This window comes from Camelina sativa, chromosome 11, assembly GCF_030686135.1.
Source record: "Camelina sativa cultivar CO46 ecotype springtype chromosome 11, ASM3068613v1".
Lineage (NCBI taxonomy): Eukaryota > Viridiplantae > Streptophyta > Magnoliopsida > Brassicales > Brassicaceae > Camelina > Camelina sativa.
The window spans coordinates 47,307,758-47,324,231 of NC_141890.1; the positions used below are offsets into that span (position 1 = coordinate 47,307,758).

Consider the following 16,474-nt stretch of genomic DNA (forward strand, 5'->3'; position numbering starts at 1 on the left):
ATGACTGTGTACAAAGGAATATGTAAACCTGGTCATTCTTAGCTTTGATGATTTGATCATCTACATGTCAAGATCATATTCTCTGTTACTTAATGTGTGTATTACTATTGGCCATTAATTTCACTTAAGAACAAAAAAATGGGCCAAGCTCAATGGCCCAAAAAGAACATTAGAAGCAGGTGAGATCCTTAACAAAATAGAATGGGCCAAGCCCAATGGCTCAAAAATATTTTATTTCACAGTTTTGTGGATGGTTGCGATCCCACCGCTTCAATTCGTTGATCGCTGGCCGCTGGGAAAGGTCTCACCGCCGGGAACTGCTGATGGCGAAGAAACACTCACTTTCTCTCGCGACGGGAGGATTTCGCCGTCGTAGACCACCAGAGATTGTCAATCTTACTGGCCGACTCGCCGAAACCAACTGAGATAGATGAAAGACCTAGATTTCTCTCAGACTCGGTGCTCTGTGGGTTACCCAAACAGGTTTGTCTTTGACATTGCGTTATAATTTATTCCTGCTGATTGTCGGATACTATTGCACCAAATGTGACAATGTAATTAGATGCTAAGCTAAACTTCTTAAGAGACTCTCACAAAATTAGTGAGAGCAGGACAAACAAAAAAGGACAGTCTTTGTTGGACTCGTCTTAGATTATTGAGTGTCCAGAATATAATGTGTCAATTTATTGCTTGACGTGCTTCTTGGTCTGCTTCCATGAAAAAACGTCATGAGGGTGATGTTGGGGCATTGTTGTCCTCTTAACCCTCATCTTATTTTCCTTTGGTGAAGCTGCATTAGAAAACACAATACTCATTTTCACCATTGAAGATTTTTTGGAAGTTAATACTAAGCAAGTTGCGTTTTGATACGATGTTGTTGATAATGATGTTAAAGGATTAGTATCCTCTTACTCTTCTACTCCGTGTTGCACTACAAAAAAACAAAACACAATGACTTGACGAAGTCTTTCTTTTTAGCTTATATATATTCTCTGTTTATCTTACACAGAGTATAGCAAGTGGTCTTCTTGATTTATCCTTGGGAAGTGAGAGAAAGAGAGTATGGAGAGATCTCTATGGCTTTTTTTGTTCGTGCTAATTGCAAATTTGGCCATCAGTCATCTTGCTCGAGTTCAGAGCCAAGAAGGTATTACTATTTTTCTTCAGCTTCTTGTTAAAGCTTTGGTATTTAGTTTGTTTTTAAACGGTCACTTTATCATATATGTAACAGGATTTATTAGTTTGGACTGCGGACTACCCGTGAATGAAGAATCTCCTTATAATGAGTCGGAGGCAACCGGATTACTGTACTCTTCGGATGCAACATTCATCCAGAGTGGAAAAACTGAAAGTATCGAAGCAGATCTGGGGAGAGAATACCCGAAGCCGTTACGGACGCTGAGATATTTCCCAGAAGGAAAACGGAACTGCTACAATCTAAACGTTGAAAAGGGAAGAAATCATCTGATCAGCGCTAGGTTTTTGTATGGAAACTATGATGGCCATGGCAAGGGCCCCAAGTTTGATCTGTATCTTGGACCAAATCTATGGGCCACGGTAGATTTGCGTGGAAACGAGAATGGTACATGGGAAGAGATCTTGCACATCCCAACATCAAACAAATTGCAGATTTGTCTTGTTAAGACTGGGGAAAGTGTCCCAATGATCTCAGCCTTGGAATTACGGCCCATGGGAATTGATTCTTATGTCATTGAGTCTGGTTCTCTGAATCTCTTTTTTCGAGAATATTTTACCGAATCAGATACTTATATAAGGTAACCTAACTTCAACTGAGTCTGAGCATTTTCTCTTTTTAATGCTCTGTTTTTTTTTAGCTTCTGTTGTGCTATATGTTTCTTGTCGCTCTGTTCTCATCTGTTAAAGAAAGGACTATGACTATTTTCAATCCTCGACACTTAAAAGTAAAATGAGACGTGTAATATCCAATTTTTTTAGTTAATCTGTAACAATAACTCTATAACGTTAACATCGGTTCAAGCGCACCACAAAAATCATATTATCAAATTAGTCTTATTTTTATTTTACCATCCTCAGGTTCCCGGAAGATGTCTATGATCGCCGATGGTTTTCGTACTTTCGGAAGCAGGAGTGGACCCAGATAAGCACCTCTAGCTTTGTGGGAAATTTTAACGACTATGATCCACCGAAAGACGCACTTGCAACTGCCGCCATACCTACTGATGCCAGTGAGCCATGGACGTATGAATGGGATCATTCAGATAATCCTAGTGCCAGTTATTACTTGTACGCACACTTTGCTGAGATTCAAGACTTGCAGGCAAATGATACCAGAGAATTCAACATCCTATTTAATGGACAACAATACGATGGCCCTTTGATTCCTAAAAAGTTAGAGATAACTACTATAGTAAATTCATCTCCAAGAACTTGCGATGGAGGGGAATGTAGTTTTCAGCTGACAAGAACCGACAGATCAACTCTTCCACCTCTACTTAACGCTCTTGAGGTCTACACAGTTATTCAGTTTCCACATTCCGAAACAGAAGAACGCGACGGTATGTTTTTATTATGTTTCAACACGACGGTATGTTTTTAGTATGTTTCAAGAAAATTTATGTATTTTTTTTTATTTCAGTGATTACTATAAACAGTATCAAAGACGCCTATGAATTGAATACAATCAACTGGCAAGGTGATCCATGTGTCCCTCGAGACCTTATTTGGGACGGTTTAAACTGCAGCTACACAAATATCTCCACACCACCAAGAATCACTTCTTTGTAAGTTCTGCTTTCAGTATAACTAGTGCACACACACTCTTTTAAAATCTGGTAGTGATCATATATGATCTTTTAATAATGTGGTTTTAAACATATCATCACCAGAGACTTGTCTTCTACTGGTTTAACTGGAACCATAGCAGCTGCCTTACAAAATCTTACGCAACTTGAAAAACTGTAAGTCTTTACTGTTGTTAAGAGGCGAAAAATTTGTTATCATATGGGTTGGAATAAATTGGAAAGTTTTCGTTTATTTATTAATTTTTCTCTTGCTAACATTAGGGATTTGTCGAATAATAAATTGACTGGAGGAGTGCCGGAGTTTCTAGGCAATATGAAATCGTTGACGGTCATGTAAGTTTCTTTCAACATATATTCTAATACTTTTCAGATTCCAACTTAGATCATAGTCGTTTTTGAACAGAAATTTAAGTGGGAACAATCTCAATGGTTCAATTCCTCAAGCTCTTCAAGGAAAAGGACTAGAGCTATCGTAAGAAACGTTCTACCTAACTTTTGAAATTCTCTTAGTTATTATCTAAGACCCGTGCATTTAATATCTTGAACAACTCTTCTTATCTTGTTGTAGTGTTGAAGGAAACCCAATGCTTTGTGTCTCTGCCTCGTGTAGAAAATCACCTAAAAAGAAATTTCCTTTGGCAATTGTTGTTGCATCAGTTGTTGGTGCAGCCATTGTCATTACTGTACTGGTTCTTTTTCTTGTAATCAGAAAGAAAAAGTCAACGGTTGTAGAAGGTACATGCAAAAGAGTCATCAAATCTTGTGAATGTCGTTACTTAATTCGTTAAAAGAAGAGATACGCATTAAAAAAAATTGAATACGATACCATCCATCGTTATTCTGATGAACAGGTCTACACCTGCTACCGGGTGCATCAGCGGTGAATGCTACATTTGCTAATAAGAGCAGCAGAAGGTTCACATATTCAGAAGTCGTCAAAATGACTAATAACTTCCACAGAGTGTTAGGTAAAGGAGGGTTCGGTATGGTGTATCACGGTTCTGTAAATGGTTATGAACAAGTGGCCGTTAAAGTACTCTCTCAATCTTCAACTCAAGGCTATAAGGAGTTCAAAGCAGAGGTATATTCATAGTTCTGTTATCTTCCCAACTAAATTATCATGTGTTTTTGAGGCTTTTAGCATCACCACAAGTTATGCATTTCAATATTTTCTTGACATGAACGTTACTTTAGGTTGATCTTCTTATGAGAGTGCACCATACAAATTTGGTGAGTCTGGTTGGGTATTGCTATGAAGGAGATCACTTGGCCCTCATCTATGAGTTTCTGCCCAATGGAGACTTAAAACAGCATTTGTCAGGTGATATTTTTTGTAGTGGTTTCACGTGTAGCAATAGCTCATGAAACACATAAAGCTTTTAGGATCTAACAATCTAACATACAGGAAAAGGAGGTGGATCCATTATCAACTGGAGTACTCGACTACGAATAGCTTTGGAAGCAGCACTAGGTTCGTACTAAGTTAAAATCTGTAGGAGAAGATGTCAAAATATAATGAGGTTGATTGATATAAGATGATTCAATTGCATAGGATTGGAGTACTTACATGTTGGATGCAAACCGCCGATGGTTCACAGAGATATCAAAACTGCCAACATATTGCTAGACGAGAATTTCAAGGCCAAAATAGCTGATTTTGGGCTCTCAAGATCTTTCCAAGGTGGAGGTGACTCTGAGGAGTCGACAGTGATTGCTGGTAGTCGTGGATACCTTGATCCCGAGTAAGTATTATTAGTTTTCATATGCACATACACAAACACTTGATCTGAAACTTTTTATTCCTCATTCAGTGTTTAATAAGTACATACTATGTTGTTGTCTTGCAGATATAACCATTCAGGTCGATTGGCTGAGAAGAGTGATGTCTACAGTTTTGGGATCGTGTTATTGGAGATGATCACAAACCAACCCGTCATTAATCAAACCTCTGAATATCCTCACATAACACAAAGGGTTGGCTTTCAGATCAAGCGAGGTGATATTCTTGAGGTTATGGATCCAAACCTTGGCAAGGATTATGATATTAATTCTGCTTGGAGAGCTCTTGAGCTGGCAATGTCATGCGCGAATCCTTCTTCCTCAAAACGACCATCCATGTCTCAGGTTATTAACGAGCTAAAAGAGTGTATTACGTGTGAAAACTCAGGGATAAGTACGAACCGAGGCTTGGAATCTCAAGAAGTGAACGTTGGTTTGGACACTACGGTGGTTCCCATGGCAAGATAGTTCTGAGTGTTGTCCTACTTGTGGTATTGATAAGTAAATCAATACTCAACTAGTTACATATTAAGCAAAAATTTGTAAACTAGTTAAAGAGTACTGATTAAAGTTTATAACTGTGTAACTGTAATCAATACTTTTAAGATGGCAATGTCACGCGCTTATCCTTCTTCCTCAAAAGTCAAAACGATTAACCATGTCTCAGGTCATGAACGAGCTAAAGAGTGTTCGTGTGTGTCGACCGAGCCTCGAGTTTGTAACAATTTACAGATTTTTTTTGGTTTGTTTTTAAATGGTGAGACGCCTTAAACCCCTAGTAAGAATGGGTTAAACCCGATGGGCCAAACAAACATTAACACGATGGGTTCTGTTAATTTCTCAACGCGAGTGGTTGCGTTTCTACCGCTTCAATCGCCGGGATTGGCTGATGGTGAAGAACCGTTCCCTTTTCTCCCTCGGCGGGAGTTCTCGACGACAGCTATTGGGCTTTGCGATTGGTCGACGCCGGCCGAAAAATATATGGGCGGAAGGTAAAACTTGCAACTTTGTTTTCTATGGGTCATGGTTTTATCTTTCAGTTTTAGAGATCTGCTTATGGCGTCTTTGTCTTTTACGAGTTTTGATAATGCCTTCTTCTCTTTGGATATAATAAAAAACCAGTGCTGTTCTTTGAATTAGCTTTAAGCTTGATCAATCAGTATGTTTCTTTGGATGATGTAGCTGTTCAAGTTCTTGATTGTGATATTCTCCTACATTTACTCATATTGTATTCAGTCATTTTCCCATTTTTATATTTGCACACTAAAAGTAAAGGCCTCTTCTCAATGTAGCCAGAGCTTGATTTTGCTTTCAATGTCCGTTTATGTTTATTTATACATGCGCCGTTAATCTCTCCAAGCTTGGGAATTGTAATGTTTTATTATGGAGTATATCTTAAGAAAGTAACTAACTATGGGGATTAGGAAACTTGTACTGTACAAGTTGTACATCTCTCTATCGTCAAGGAGATCCCCATCAGCTTTAGACATTGGAATGGAGGAAGGCTTGTTGCAGCCTAACATCCCAGTAGAAGGTTTTTTGCCACCGGATATTCTCAATCTCATCCACCGCCTATGCCGGCTGAGACAGATAAACAGGTTTTTCGTTGAAACTATGAATTTAATGCAGTTCACTTCGAATAGGATTTCAAATATTAATTATGTTTCTTGGGTTATATAATCAGCTTTTTCAACTTCTAATCTTCACTGATCCAAGGCAGCGACCATTAAAATTCTTAGGTAATGTCTATTTTTTTTTTCTTTTTGATGATATATGCATATTGTTGTTGGTCAAGGAACGAAACAGATGTACAAAATTCACCAAATGTGACCTTGTCCCAAAATCAAGTTCTCTAGAGAACCAAAGAAAACAGAATGTGGGTTGTGATTTCTTATTCACTTATACTCTAGAAACAAAATAATTACGGAGGAGTCACAAATTAGTGAGAGCTGTTAAGCAAAAGAAAAGCAAAATTCTTCTTGATCTTGTCTTAGATAATTGATCCTCCCTTAATTCCTTAACGTGCTTCTTGGTCTGCTCCTTATTTTCCACGAAAAAAACTTCATGATAATGATGTCGGGTAAATGTTGTCCTCTTATAGCTCATTCTTCTCCCCTTGGTGAAGCTGCTGGACTAGAAAACACTATTGACCTGACTAAGTCTTTCTTTTAGTGTATGGTTTGGGTTTGCTTTACTTATTTACTGTTTATTTTCAACAGCACAGCCAGCCATTGGTTTCTTGATTTTTCCCTGGGAGTTAAGAGAATATGGAGCGTTCTTTTGGGCTTTTGTTGGTGCTGATAACTTTGGTCATCATTCATATCGTTCAAGCTCAAGACCAAAACGGTATCAGATTTCTTATTTGTTCTATACACATCCATGTGTTCAAGCATTTTTGTTCTCAGAAGTAAACTGGTTTTAAAGTTTACCATGTCTGTTAACAAACAGGGTTCATCAGTTTGGATTGCGGGCTACCCGAATATCAGACGTCTCCTTATAACGAGGCTAGTACTGGGTTGTTGTTCTCTTCGGACAAAGACTTCATACAGAGCGGAAAAACTGGTCGAGTCCAAGAGAATCCTAAAAATTACTTGGAGCCATACTTGACGCTGAGATATTTCCCAGAGGGAAAAAGGAACTGCTACAATCTGAGTGTGGACAAGGGGCGTAAATATTTGATCGGAGCTTCCTTTGTATATGGAAATTATGATGGTCGAGACATTAAACCGGTGTTTGATCTTTATCTTGGACCTAATCTTTGGGCCACGATAGATTTGCAAAGGTGGGTGAATGGTACACGAGAAGAGATCTTACACATCCCAACATCAAAATCGTTGCAGATATGTCTTGTTAGGACAGGAACGACTACACCGGCAATAGCAGCTTTGGAATTACGGCCACTGAGAAAAAATTCTTATATAACTCAGAATGGTTCCCTGAGTTTAGTCTTTCGGAGATATTTTAAAGAGTCCGGATTTACGCTACGGTATCTCTTCTTTCTGCTCTGTTTTGTTCTGTTTTTTTTTTTTCTGTGGCTCTCTCTGTACTTCTTCTAAATCTTTGCATTTGTCTTTTAGACTTTTTAACACAAGGGCTGGCTTTCTCATACATTTTGTTTTAAGACGAGCAATATGATAATATTACAACATTTCAAGATGATTAATAATATAGTTTATCTTATGTATTTATTTACCTATTCTACTGCTTCAACAACATTGTTCGCTCCCCCAGGTACATGGAAGATGTCTCTGATCGCCTCTGGGTTCGATTCTTCATGAAGGAATGGACACAGATTTCCACTAATCTCACGATGAAAATTAACAACAATTATGTTCCACCGGAAGATGCGCTGAAAAATGCTGCCACGCCTACAGATACCAGTGCCCCACTGACAATTAATTGGAGCTCAGAAAGTTTTAGTGAAGAATGTTACTTGTACGCACACTTTGCTGAGATTCAAGACTTGCAGGCAAACGAAACCAGAGAATTCAACATCCTATTGAACGGAGAACATTATTATGGACCTGTGATTCCTAAGAAGCTTGACATAACCACTGTTGAAAATGTGACCCCGAAAACTTGCCAAGGAGGGGTATGCAGTTTGCAGCTAACAAGAACCAACAGATCAACTCTTCCACCTCTACTTAATGCCTTAGAAGTCTACAGAGTTATTCAATTTCCGCAGTCCGAAACAGATGAAAGCGACGGTATGTGACTTTCTTTTCCAGGTTTATGCATCTAAAATCTATGCTTTCTAATGTTAGTAAAGAAATTAGTACATGCAAAATGGTGTACTAAAGTCATCGAATCCTTTTTATGTCAGTGGATGCTATAATAGAGATCGCAGCCACCTATGCATTGAATAAAACCAACTGGCAAGGTGATCCATGCGTCCCTGAACAGCTTCGGTGGGACGGATTAAACTGCAAAAACACGGAGATGTCTACGCCACCAAGAATCACTTCTTTGTAAGTACTAAGTTTAGTAGTACACGCGAACTCCTGGAGATCTGTTGGTCACTAACACTTTGAATGTACATGTCACTAGAAACTTGTCTTCAAGTGGTTTAAATGGAAACATTGTAGCTGCCATTCAAAGTCTTACAAAACTAAAAAAACTGTAAGTACTAATTACCATTGTTAATCAGAGGCGAGAAATTGCTACTATATAAATATGGATGGGAAATATACATTTGTTAAAACATTCAATTCATGTCTGAATTCTCACTTGCTAACATTAGGGACTTGTCGAATAATAACTTGACTGGAGAGGTGCCGGAGTTTCTAGGCAACATGGAATCTTTGTCGTTCATGTAAGTTTTTCTCAACATATATTATAGAATATTCTAATTCTTTTCAAATCCCAACTCAGATCATAGTCGATCGTTTTAAACAGAAACTTAAGCTGGAACACTCTTAATGGTTCGATTCCTCAATCCCTTCAGAAGAAAGGAGTAGAGCTATCGTAAGAATCTTTCTAGATAGCTTTGAAATTTTCTCAAAGATTTTTCAAACGACGACCCTTTTGTGCGTTAAATATCATAAACAACTCTCCCTTTTCTTTATTGCAGTGTTGAAGGAAACCCAAGGCTTTGTCTTTCTGATTCATGTAGAAAACCATCTAAGAAGAAATTTCCTATGGCGATTGTTGCATCAATTCCTGTGGCAATTGTTGCATCAGTTTTCATTGTGGTTCTTTTTCTTGTACTCAGAAGGAAGAAGTCAACAGTTGTGAAAGGTACTCACAAGAGATATACACATAACAAAGAATAAGATAACATCCTTATTCTGATGTACTGCAGGTCTACACCTGCCAAGGACACCAACTGAGGAAGTTACATTTGCAAATAAGAACAGCAAAAGAAGGTTCACATATTCAGAGGTCATCCAAATGACAAATAACTTCGAAAAAGTTTTAGGTAAAGGAGGGTTCGACATGGTGTATCATGGTACTGTAAGTGGTTCTGAACAAGTAGCCGTTAAGGTACTCTCTCAATCTTCAACCCAAGGCTATAAGGAGTTCAAAGCAGAGGTATTGGTTCTGTAATCGTCCCAACTAATCTGTTTTTAGAAATATCAAAGGTTGATAAGTTTTGCTCTTACCTTAGGTTGATCTTCTTCTGAGGGTGCACCATACAAATTTGGTGAGCCTCGTTGGGTATTGCTATGAAGGAGATCACTTGGCCCTCATCTATGAGTTTCTTCCTAATGGAGACTTGAAACAACATTTGTCAGGTGATTTTGGATAGTTATGTCACGTGTAGCAGTAGCTCATGAAACTCAAAAAGCTTGAATGGTACTAATTAACAGGAAAAAGAGGTAGATTTATCATCAACTGGAGTACTCGGTTACAAATAGCTTTGGAGGCAGCACTAGGTCCGTACTAAGTTAAAATATCGATTCAATTGGTTTTACGTTAAATAAGTAGATATAGATGACTCCATTCACCATTGCATAGGTTTGGGGTACTTACACATTGGATGCAAACCACCGATGGCTCATAGAGATGTCAAAACTGCCAACATATTACTGGACGATAATTTTAAGGACAAACTCTCGGATTTTGGACTCTCGAGGCCTTTCCAAGGTGGAGGCGAATCTCAGCAGTCGACGGTGATTGCTGGTACTCCTGGATATCTTGATCCCGAGTAAGTATTATTAGTTTTCCTAAACACATGTAACACTTGTTCTGAAACTTTCTGTTCTTTCTTTGATGGTTAAAGAGTATATACCATGTTGTTGTCCTACAGATATCACCATTCGGGTCGATTGGGTGAGAAGAGTGATGTCTACAGTTTCGGGGTCGAGTTATTGGAGATGATCACAAATCAACCTGTGATTAATCAAACCAATGATAATTCTCACATAACACAATGGGTTGCCTTTATGGTTAACCGAGGTAATATTATCGAGATTATGGATCCGAACCTTAGCAAGGATTATGATATTAATTCTGCTTGGAGAGCTCTTGAACTGGCAATGTCATGCGCGAATCCTTCTTCTTCAAAACGACCACCCATGTCTCAGGTTATTCAAGAGCTGAAAGAGTGTATTGTGTGTGAAAACTCGGGGATACGTAACAATCAAGGCTTGGAATCAGAAGACATGAACATTGACTTGGACACTTCCGTGGTTCCCAGGGCAAGATAGTTTTGCGTGTTGTCTTATATGGTAATAATTAAGTAATCATTAATGGGTTGTCCAAAAACACAATTCAGGCCCAAAATAAGTCTTTCAGTTATTTTGTGAAGGACCACTATGACCGTTGCGTTTAAAACGTGGATTTTCACACGACTGTCTTACACGCCGCACTCCAATCGTCGATGGTGTTTCAAGAATACTTTATCAAGCAGAATATATAGTTTACTCACGGCAATTCATGTATTATTTCATAATTTTTATGTCAGTGGTTGCTATAAAAAGTATCAGAGAAGCCTATGAAATGAATAGAATAAATTGGCAAGGTGATCCATGTGTCCCTCAACACCTTATGTGGGATGTTTTAAACTGCAGCAAGTTCAGAGCCAGCCCATAGGGCAAGCAACTGAAGCAAAGTATTAGGGCATCAAAAAATTTGGGGCATTTTTTTTGTAAAATTTTCATAGAGTTTCTATATATCTAAGGACTTTTACAAAAATGCGGAGTTTAATATAAGTGCAAATCATAGTTTTTGAGGCTAATTGTTAGTTTTGGTTTTGATTTTTTCCCTTTTTGAAGTTAATAGTTTGCTTTGTTAAACTATTAGATAAACCTTTTCATCAAATATAATGTTTTGCCTTTGTTCTGTTAGTAAAATTTCAAAACATTAAACATAAAATCTAATGGTTATAATTTTTTGGTAATATATAAAAGGGCATGTTTTTAAATTGTGCATAGGGCACTAGTAAATGCCGGACCGGCATTGGCAGCAACACAGATAACTCCATACCACCAAGAATCACTTCTTTGTAAGTCCTGATTTCACTAGCTACTAGTGCACACACTCTCTTCAAATTCTGTTATTTATCATAATATTATCACTTACAATGTGGTTTTGACATATATATCACGAGAAACTTGTCTTCTACTGATTTAACTGGAACCATAGCAGCTGCCATACAAAATATTACGCAGCTTGGTGAGAGCAGAGTCAGCAGACAAACAACGGATGTTCAAAAAAAAAAAAAAATCAACAAAAAAAGGACAGTCTTGTGTAATTGATATACCAATGTATGGTTTAACGTGCTCCTTGGTCTGCTCCTTAGTTTCCCAGAAAAAAACTTAATGAGGGTGATGTTGATACATTGCTGTCCTCTTAAGCCTCATCTTCTTCCATTGGTGTATGATTCGGGTTTGCTTATTCAATTTGAATCATTGACCTGACTAAGTCTTTCTTTTAGTGTATGATTTGGGTTTGCTTATTTATTTCAATTTTTATCTTCAACAGCGTAGCCAGCCACTGGTTTCTTGATTTTTCCTTGGAGTTAAAATAATATGGAGAGTTTTTTTGGGCTTTTGTTGGTAATGATAACTTTGGCCATCATTCATATTGTTCAAGCTCAAGACCAGGAAGGTACCAGATTTCTTATTTGTTCTATAGACATGCATCCATGTGTACAAACATGATTGTTCTCAGAAGTCAGAAGTGCTCTGGTTTTAATGGTTAATGTTTTCCCATGTCTGTTAACAAACAGGGTTCATCAGTTTGGATTGCGGACAGCCCGCAAATGAAGTGTCTCATTATAAAGAGACTGATACTGGACTGTGGTTCTCTTCTGACGAAGATTTCGTACAAAGCGGAAGATCTGGTGGAATCAAAACAAATCAAGAGGCTGAGCTCTTGAATTCCATACACAACGCTAAGATATTTTCCAGATGGAATTCGGAACTGCTACAATCTGAGTGTGGAGAAGGGGCGTAAATATTTGATGAGAGCTATCTTTGTGTATGGTAATTATGATGGTCGAGACATTAAACCGGTGTTTGATCTTTATCTTGGACCTAATCCATGGGCCACGATAGATCTGGCAAAACGATTGTATGGTATATGGCAAGAGATCTTACACATCCCAACATCAAACTCGTTGCAGATATGTCTTGTTAAGACTGGGAATACTACACCGGTAATAACAGCTTTGGAATTACGGCCAATGCGAAAAGACTGTTATATCGCTAAGTTTGGTTCCCTGAAACTTTCCTTTCGGAGATACAATAGCAAGTCAATCTCTGAGCTACGGTAAGTCAATATTTCTTCTTTCTGCTATGTTTTGCGTCCGTTTACATTTTTCAACACAAGGGCTGATTTTTTTTCAAGGAACCTCGGTGCTTAAATTACAGAAGAAACAATGAGAATTATTATCATACATTTTGCCTTTAGACGATATTACAACGGTTCAAAGATTGTAAAGAAAACAGTTCACCTAATTTATTTTATCTACAACAGCTTAAGAATATTGTTCCCCCCCAACAGGTACAGGAACGATGTCTATGATCGCATATGGGTTCCGTTTTTCATGAAGGAATGGACACAGATTTCCAATCCTCCCGGAGTGAGCAATACCAACTTCTACAATCCACCGGGTGTGGCACTTGCAACTGCAGCCACCCCTACTAATGCCAGTGAGCCGTTGACGATTGAATGGAGTCCAGAAAATCCTGATCACCAATATTACTACTACGCACACTTTTCTGAGATCCAAGACTTGCAGGCAAATGAAACCAGGGAGTTCAACTTGATATGGAATGGAGATACTCCTTATGGTCCTCTAGTTCCAAAAAGGAGAACTACAACAACTATCTTAAGCCAGTGGGGGAGAACTTGTATAGGAGGGAAATGCATTTTTCAGCTGATAAGAACCAACAAGTCAACTCTTCCACCTCTACTTAATGCTTTTGAAGTCTACACAGTTATTCAGTTTCCGCAGTCCGAAACAGATGAAAGCGACGGTATGCGACTTTCTAATTATCCAGTTTATGCGTATAAGGTCTATGCTTTTTAACGTTAGTTAAAAAAAAAAAGATAACACAATGGAGTTCTCAAGACATTAAAATCCCCTTTTCTTTTTTCTTATGTCAGTGAGTGCTATAAATAAACTCGCAGAAACCTATTCATTAAGTAGAATCAACTGGCAAGGTGATCCATGCGTCCCTCAACAGCTTAGGTGGTATGGTTTAAACTGCCGCAACACTGATATCTCCACACCACCAAGAATCACTTCTTTGTAAGTTCACACTAGTACTCAGTTCGTGCACGCACACTCTTCAAGATTTGATAGTAACACTTTAAATGTGATTTTTAACATGTCACTAGAAACTTATCTTCAAGTGGTTTAAATGGGACTATAGCAGCTGCCATTCAAAGTCTTACACAACTTGAAACACTGTAAGTATTACTGGTGTAAATCAGAAGCGAGAATTGCTATTATATGGATGGGAATACATTTTGTTGACAAACCTTCATGTCTTAAATTCTCTCTTGCTAACATTAGGGACTTATCAAATAATAACTTGTCTGGAGGAGTGCCAGAGTTTCTAGGCAACATGGAATCTTTGTCGGTCATGTAAGTTTCTCTCAATATATATTCTAATGCTTTTAAAAAATTCAACTCAGATCATAGTCGTTTTAAACAGAAACTTAAGCTGGAACAATCTTAATGGTTCGATTCCTCAATCCCTTCAGAAGAAAGGAGTAGAGCTATCGTAAGAATCTTTCTACAAAGCTTTGAAATTTTCTCAAATATTTTTCTACGACGACCCTTTTGTGCGTTAAATATCATAAACAACTCTCCCTTTTCTTTATTGCAGTGTTGAAGGAAACCCAAGGCTTTGTCTTTCCGATTCATGTAGAAAACCACCTACGAAGAAATATCCTATGGCGATTGTTGTATCAGTTCCTGTGGCAATTGTTGCATCAGTTGTCATTTTGGTTCTTTTTCTTGTACTCAGAAGGAAAAAGCCAACAGTTGTGAAAGGTACTCACAAGAGAGATTTCAAATAAGAAAACTTGAAAAATCCTGTGAATGTCGTCCTACATTAAATGTAGATATATATACAACAAAAAAAAAATGATAACATCCTTATTCTGATGTACTGCAGATCTCAACCTGCCACCGAGGACACCAACTGAGGAAGTTACATTTGCTAATAAGAACAGCAAAAGGTTCACATATTCAGAGGTCCTCCAAATGACAAATAACTTCCAAAGAGCTTTAGGTAAAAGGAGGGTTCGGCATGGTGTATCATGGTACTGTAAATGGTTCTGAACAAGTGGCCGTTAAAGTACTCTCTCAATCTTCAACTCAAGGGTATAAGGAGTTCAACGCAGAGGTATATTCATAGATCTGTAATCTTTCTCAACTAAACTATTAAAAAGGAGTTTATTGACATGAGTTTTGCACAAAAAAAAAGGAGTTTATTGACATGAGTTTTGCTCTTACCTTAGGTTGATCTTCTTCTGAGGGTGCACCATACAAATCTGGTGAGCCTCGTTGGGTATTGCTATGAAGGAGATCACTTAGCCCTCATCTATGAGTTTCTTCCTCATGGAGACTTAAAACAACATTTGTCAGGTGATTTTTTAATAGTTATTTCAAGTGTAGCAGTAGCTCATGAAACTCAAAAAAACTTGAATGGATCTAATATACAGGGAAAGGAGGTAGATTTATCATCAACTGGAGTACTCGGTTACAAATAGCTTTGGAGGCAGCACTAGGTCCGTACTAAGTTAAAAATCATAGGATAAGTTATCGATAAAATTGGTACGTTTTACAGAAATAAGTAGATATAGATGACTCCATTCACCATTGCATAGGTTTGGAGTACTTGCATATTGGATGCAAACAGCCAATGGTTCATAGAGATGTCAAAACTGCCAACATATTGCTTGACGATAATTTCAAGGCCAAACTCGCTGATTTTGGTCTCTCAAGATCTTTTCAAGGTGGAGGCGAATCTCAGCACTCGACGGTGATTGCCGGTACCCCTGGATACCTTGATCCCGAGTAAGTGTTATTAGTTTTCATATGTACTTGTTCTTAAAAAAAAAATTTCTTTCTTTGATGTTTCCATGTTGTTGTCTTACAGATATAACCATTCAGGTCGATTGGGTGAGAAGAGTGATGTCTACAGTTTCGGGATCGTTTTATTGGAGATGATCACAAACCAACCTGTGTTTAAACAAACCTCTGAAAATTCTCACATAACACAATGGGTTGCCTTTATGGTTAACCGATGTGATATTATTGAGATTATGGATCCGAACCTTCGCAAGGATTATGACTATAATTCTGCCTGGAGAGCTCTTGAACTGGCAATGTCATGCGCGAATCCTGTTTCCTCAAAACGACCATCCATGTCTCAGGTTATTCAAGAGCTAAAAGAGTGTATTGTGTGTGAAAACCCAAGGATACATAACAATCGAGGGTTGGAACCTCAAGGAATGAACGTTAGCTTGGACACCACGGTGGTTCCCATGGCAAGATAGTTTTGAGTGTTGTCCTACTTGTGGTATTAATAAGTAATCAATACTTAACTAGTTACATACTAAGCAGAATTTGTAAACTAGTTAAAGAGTACTGATTAAAGTTAGTAGCTGTGTATGGTTTTATTCTTATAGATAAACTCGAAGTCTGACAAATTTCATTATGCTCTCATTGATCATTGATATATTCAGATCGTTTTCTCTGTTCATTTGGTTTCTTCATTTGTGAATGGTACACGGACAGAGATATTTCATGTTCCAACATCAAACTCGTTTAAGATTTGTCTTGTGATTTGTCTCGTATAAGATCATATTCTCTGTTATTTAGTGATGTTTTCATTCGTTGTATGTGTGTATTGGGCCTATTGGCCGTACAGACAATAATTTCACATAAGAAAAGAAAAAAGAAAAAAACATTAGAAACAGGTGAGATCCTTAACAAAATAGAATGGGCC

At 37.9% G+C, this 16,474-nt stretch overlaps 3 protein-coding genes and 1 pseudogene across 19 annotated transcripts; all 4 read left to right on the forward strand.

The window, feature by feature from the left end:
* Positions 1-181: 181 nt before the first annotated feature.
* Positions 182-5,204, forward strand: LOC109124903 (receptor-like protein kinase At5g59670). The gene is made up of 14 exons (XM_010445427.3): positions 182-483; positions 1,010-1,147; positions 1,232-1,775; positions 2,056-2,537; positions 2,618-2,762; positions 2,868-2,939; positions 3,045-3,116; positions 3,187-3,255; positions 3,352-3,518; positions 3,635-3,864; positions 3,978-4,104; positions 4,189-4,254; positions 4,336-4,525; positions 4,631-5,204. Exons 2-14 carry the CDS (start codon positions 1,063-1,065, stop codon positions 5,028-5,030), a joined length of 2,649 nt encoding a protein of 882 aa, XP_010443729.2. The 5' UTR covers positions 182-483; positions 1,010-1,062; the 3' UTR covers positions 5,031-5,204.
* LOC104726554 (receptor-like protein kinase At5g59670) lies at positions 4,386-10,937 on the forward strand. 16 transcript variants are annotated; one of them, XM_087474530.1, is made up of 17 exons: positions 5,201-5,554; positions 5,987-6,160; positions 6,247-6,301; positions 6,782-6,908; positions 7,011-7,548; positions 7,794-8,269; positions 8,386-8,530; positions 8,610-8,681; positions 8,803-8,874; positions 8,958-9,026; positions 9,133-9,299; positions 9,364-9,593; positions 9,670-9,796; positions 9,872-9,937; positions 10,020-10,209; positions 10,312-10,460; positions 10,589-10,937. In XM_087474530.1, exons 4-17 carry the CDS (start codon positions 6,830-6,832, stop codon positions 10,621-10,623), a joined length of 2,415 nt encoding a protein of 804 aa, XP_087330656.1. In that variant the 5' UTR covers positions 5,201-5,554; positions 5,987-6,160; positions 6,247-6,301; positions 6,782-6,829; the 3' UTR covers positions 10,624-10,937. The 16 variants fall into 16 exon arrangements, with proteins under 16 accessions (XP_087330648.1, XP_087330656.1, XP_087330657.1 ...); XM_087474531.1 differs by having other exon boundaries at positions 6,787-6,908; XM_087474534.1 differs by having other exon boundaries at positions 5,321-5,554; positions 6,006-6,160; positions 6,787-6,908.
* Positions 10,938-11,978: 1,041 nt separating this feature from the next.
* Positions 11,979-13,765, forward strand: LOC147935536 (putative LRR receptor-like serine/threonine-protein kinase At5g59680; annotated as a pseudogene). Its single transcript, XR_015572087.1, has 4 exons — positions 11,979-12,113; positions 12,235-12,776; positions 13,011-13,486; positions 13,617-13,765. The product of XR_015572087.1 is annotated as a putative LRR receptor-like serine/threonine-protein kinase At5g59680 (transcript).
* On the forward strand, positions 13,624-16,228 carry LOC147935537 (receptor-like protein kinase At5g59670). Its single transcript, XM_087474541.1, has 10 exons — positions 13,624-13,761; positions 13,851-13,922; positions 14,029-14,100; positions 14,171-14,239; positions 14,345-14,511; positions 14,636-14,866; positions 14,982-15,108; positions 15,186-15,251; positions 15,351-15,540; positions 15,623-16,228. Exons 6-10 carry the CDS (start codon positions 14,771-14,773, stop codon positions 16,020-16,022), a joined length of 879 nt encoding a protein of 292 aa, XP_087330667.1. The 5' UTR covers positions 13,624-13,761; positions 13,851-13,922; positions 14,029-14,100; positions 14,171-14,239; positions 14,345-14,511; positions 14,636-14,770; the 3' UTR covers positions 16,023-16,228.
* Positions 16,229-16,474: the final 246 nt, after the last annotated feature.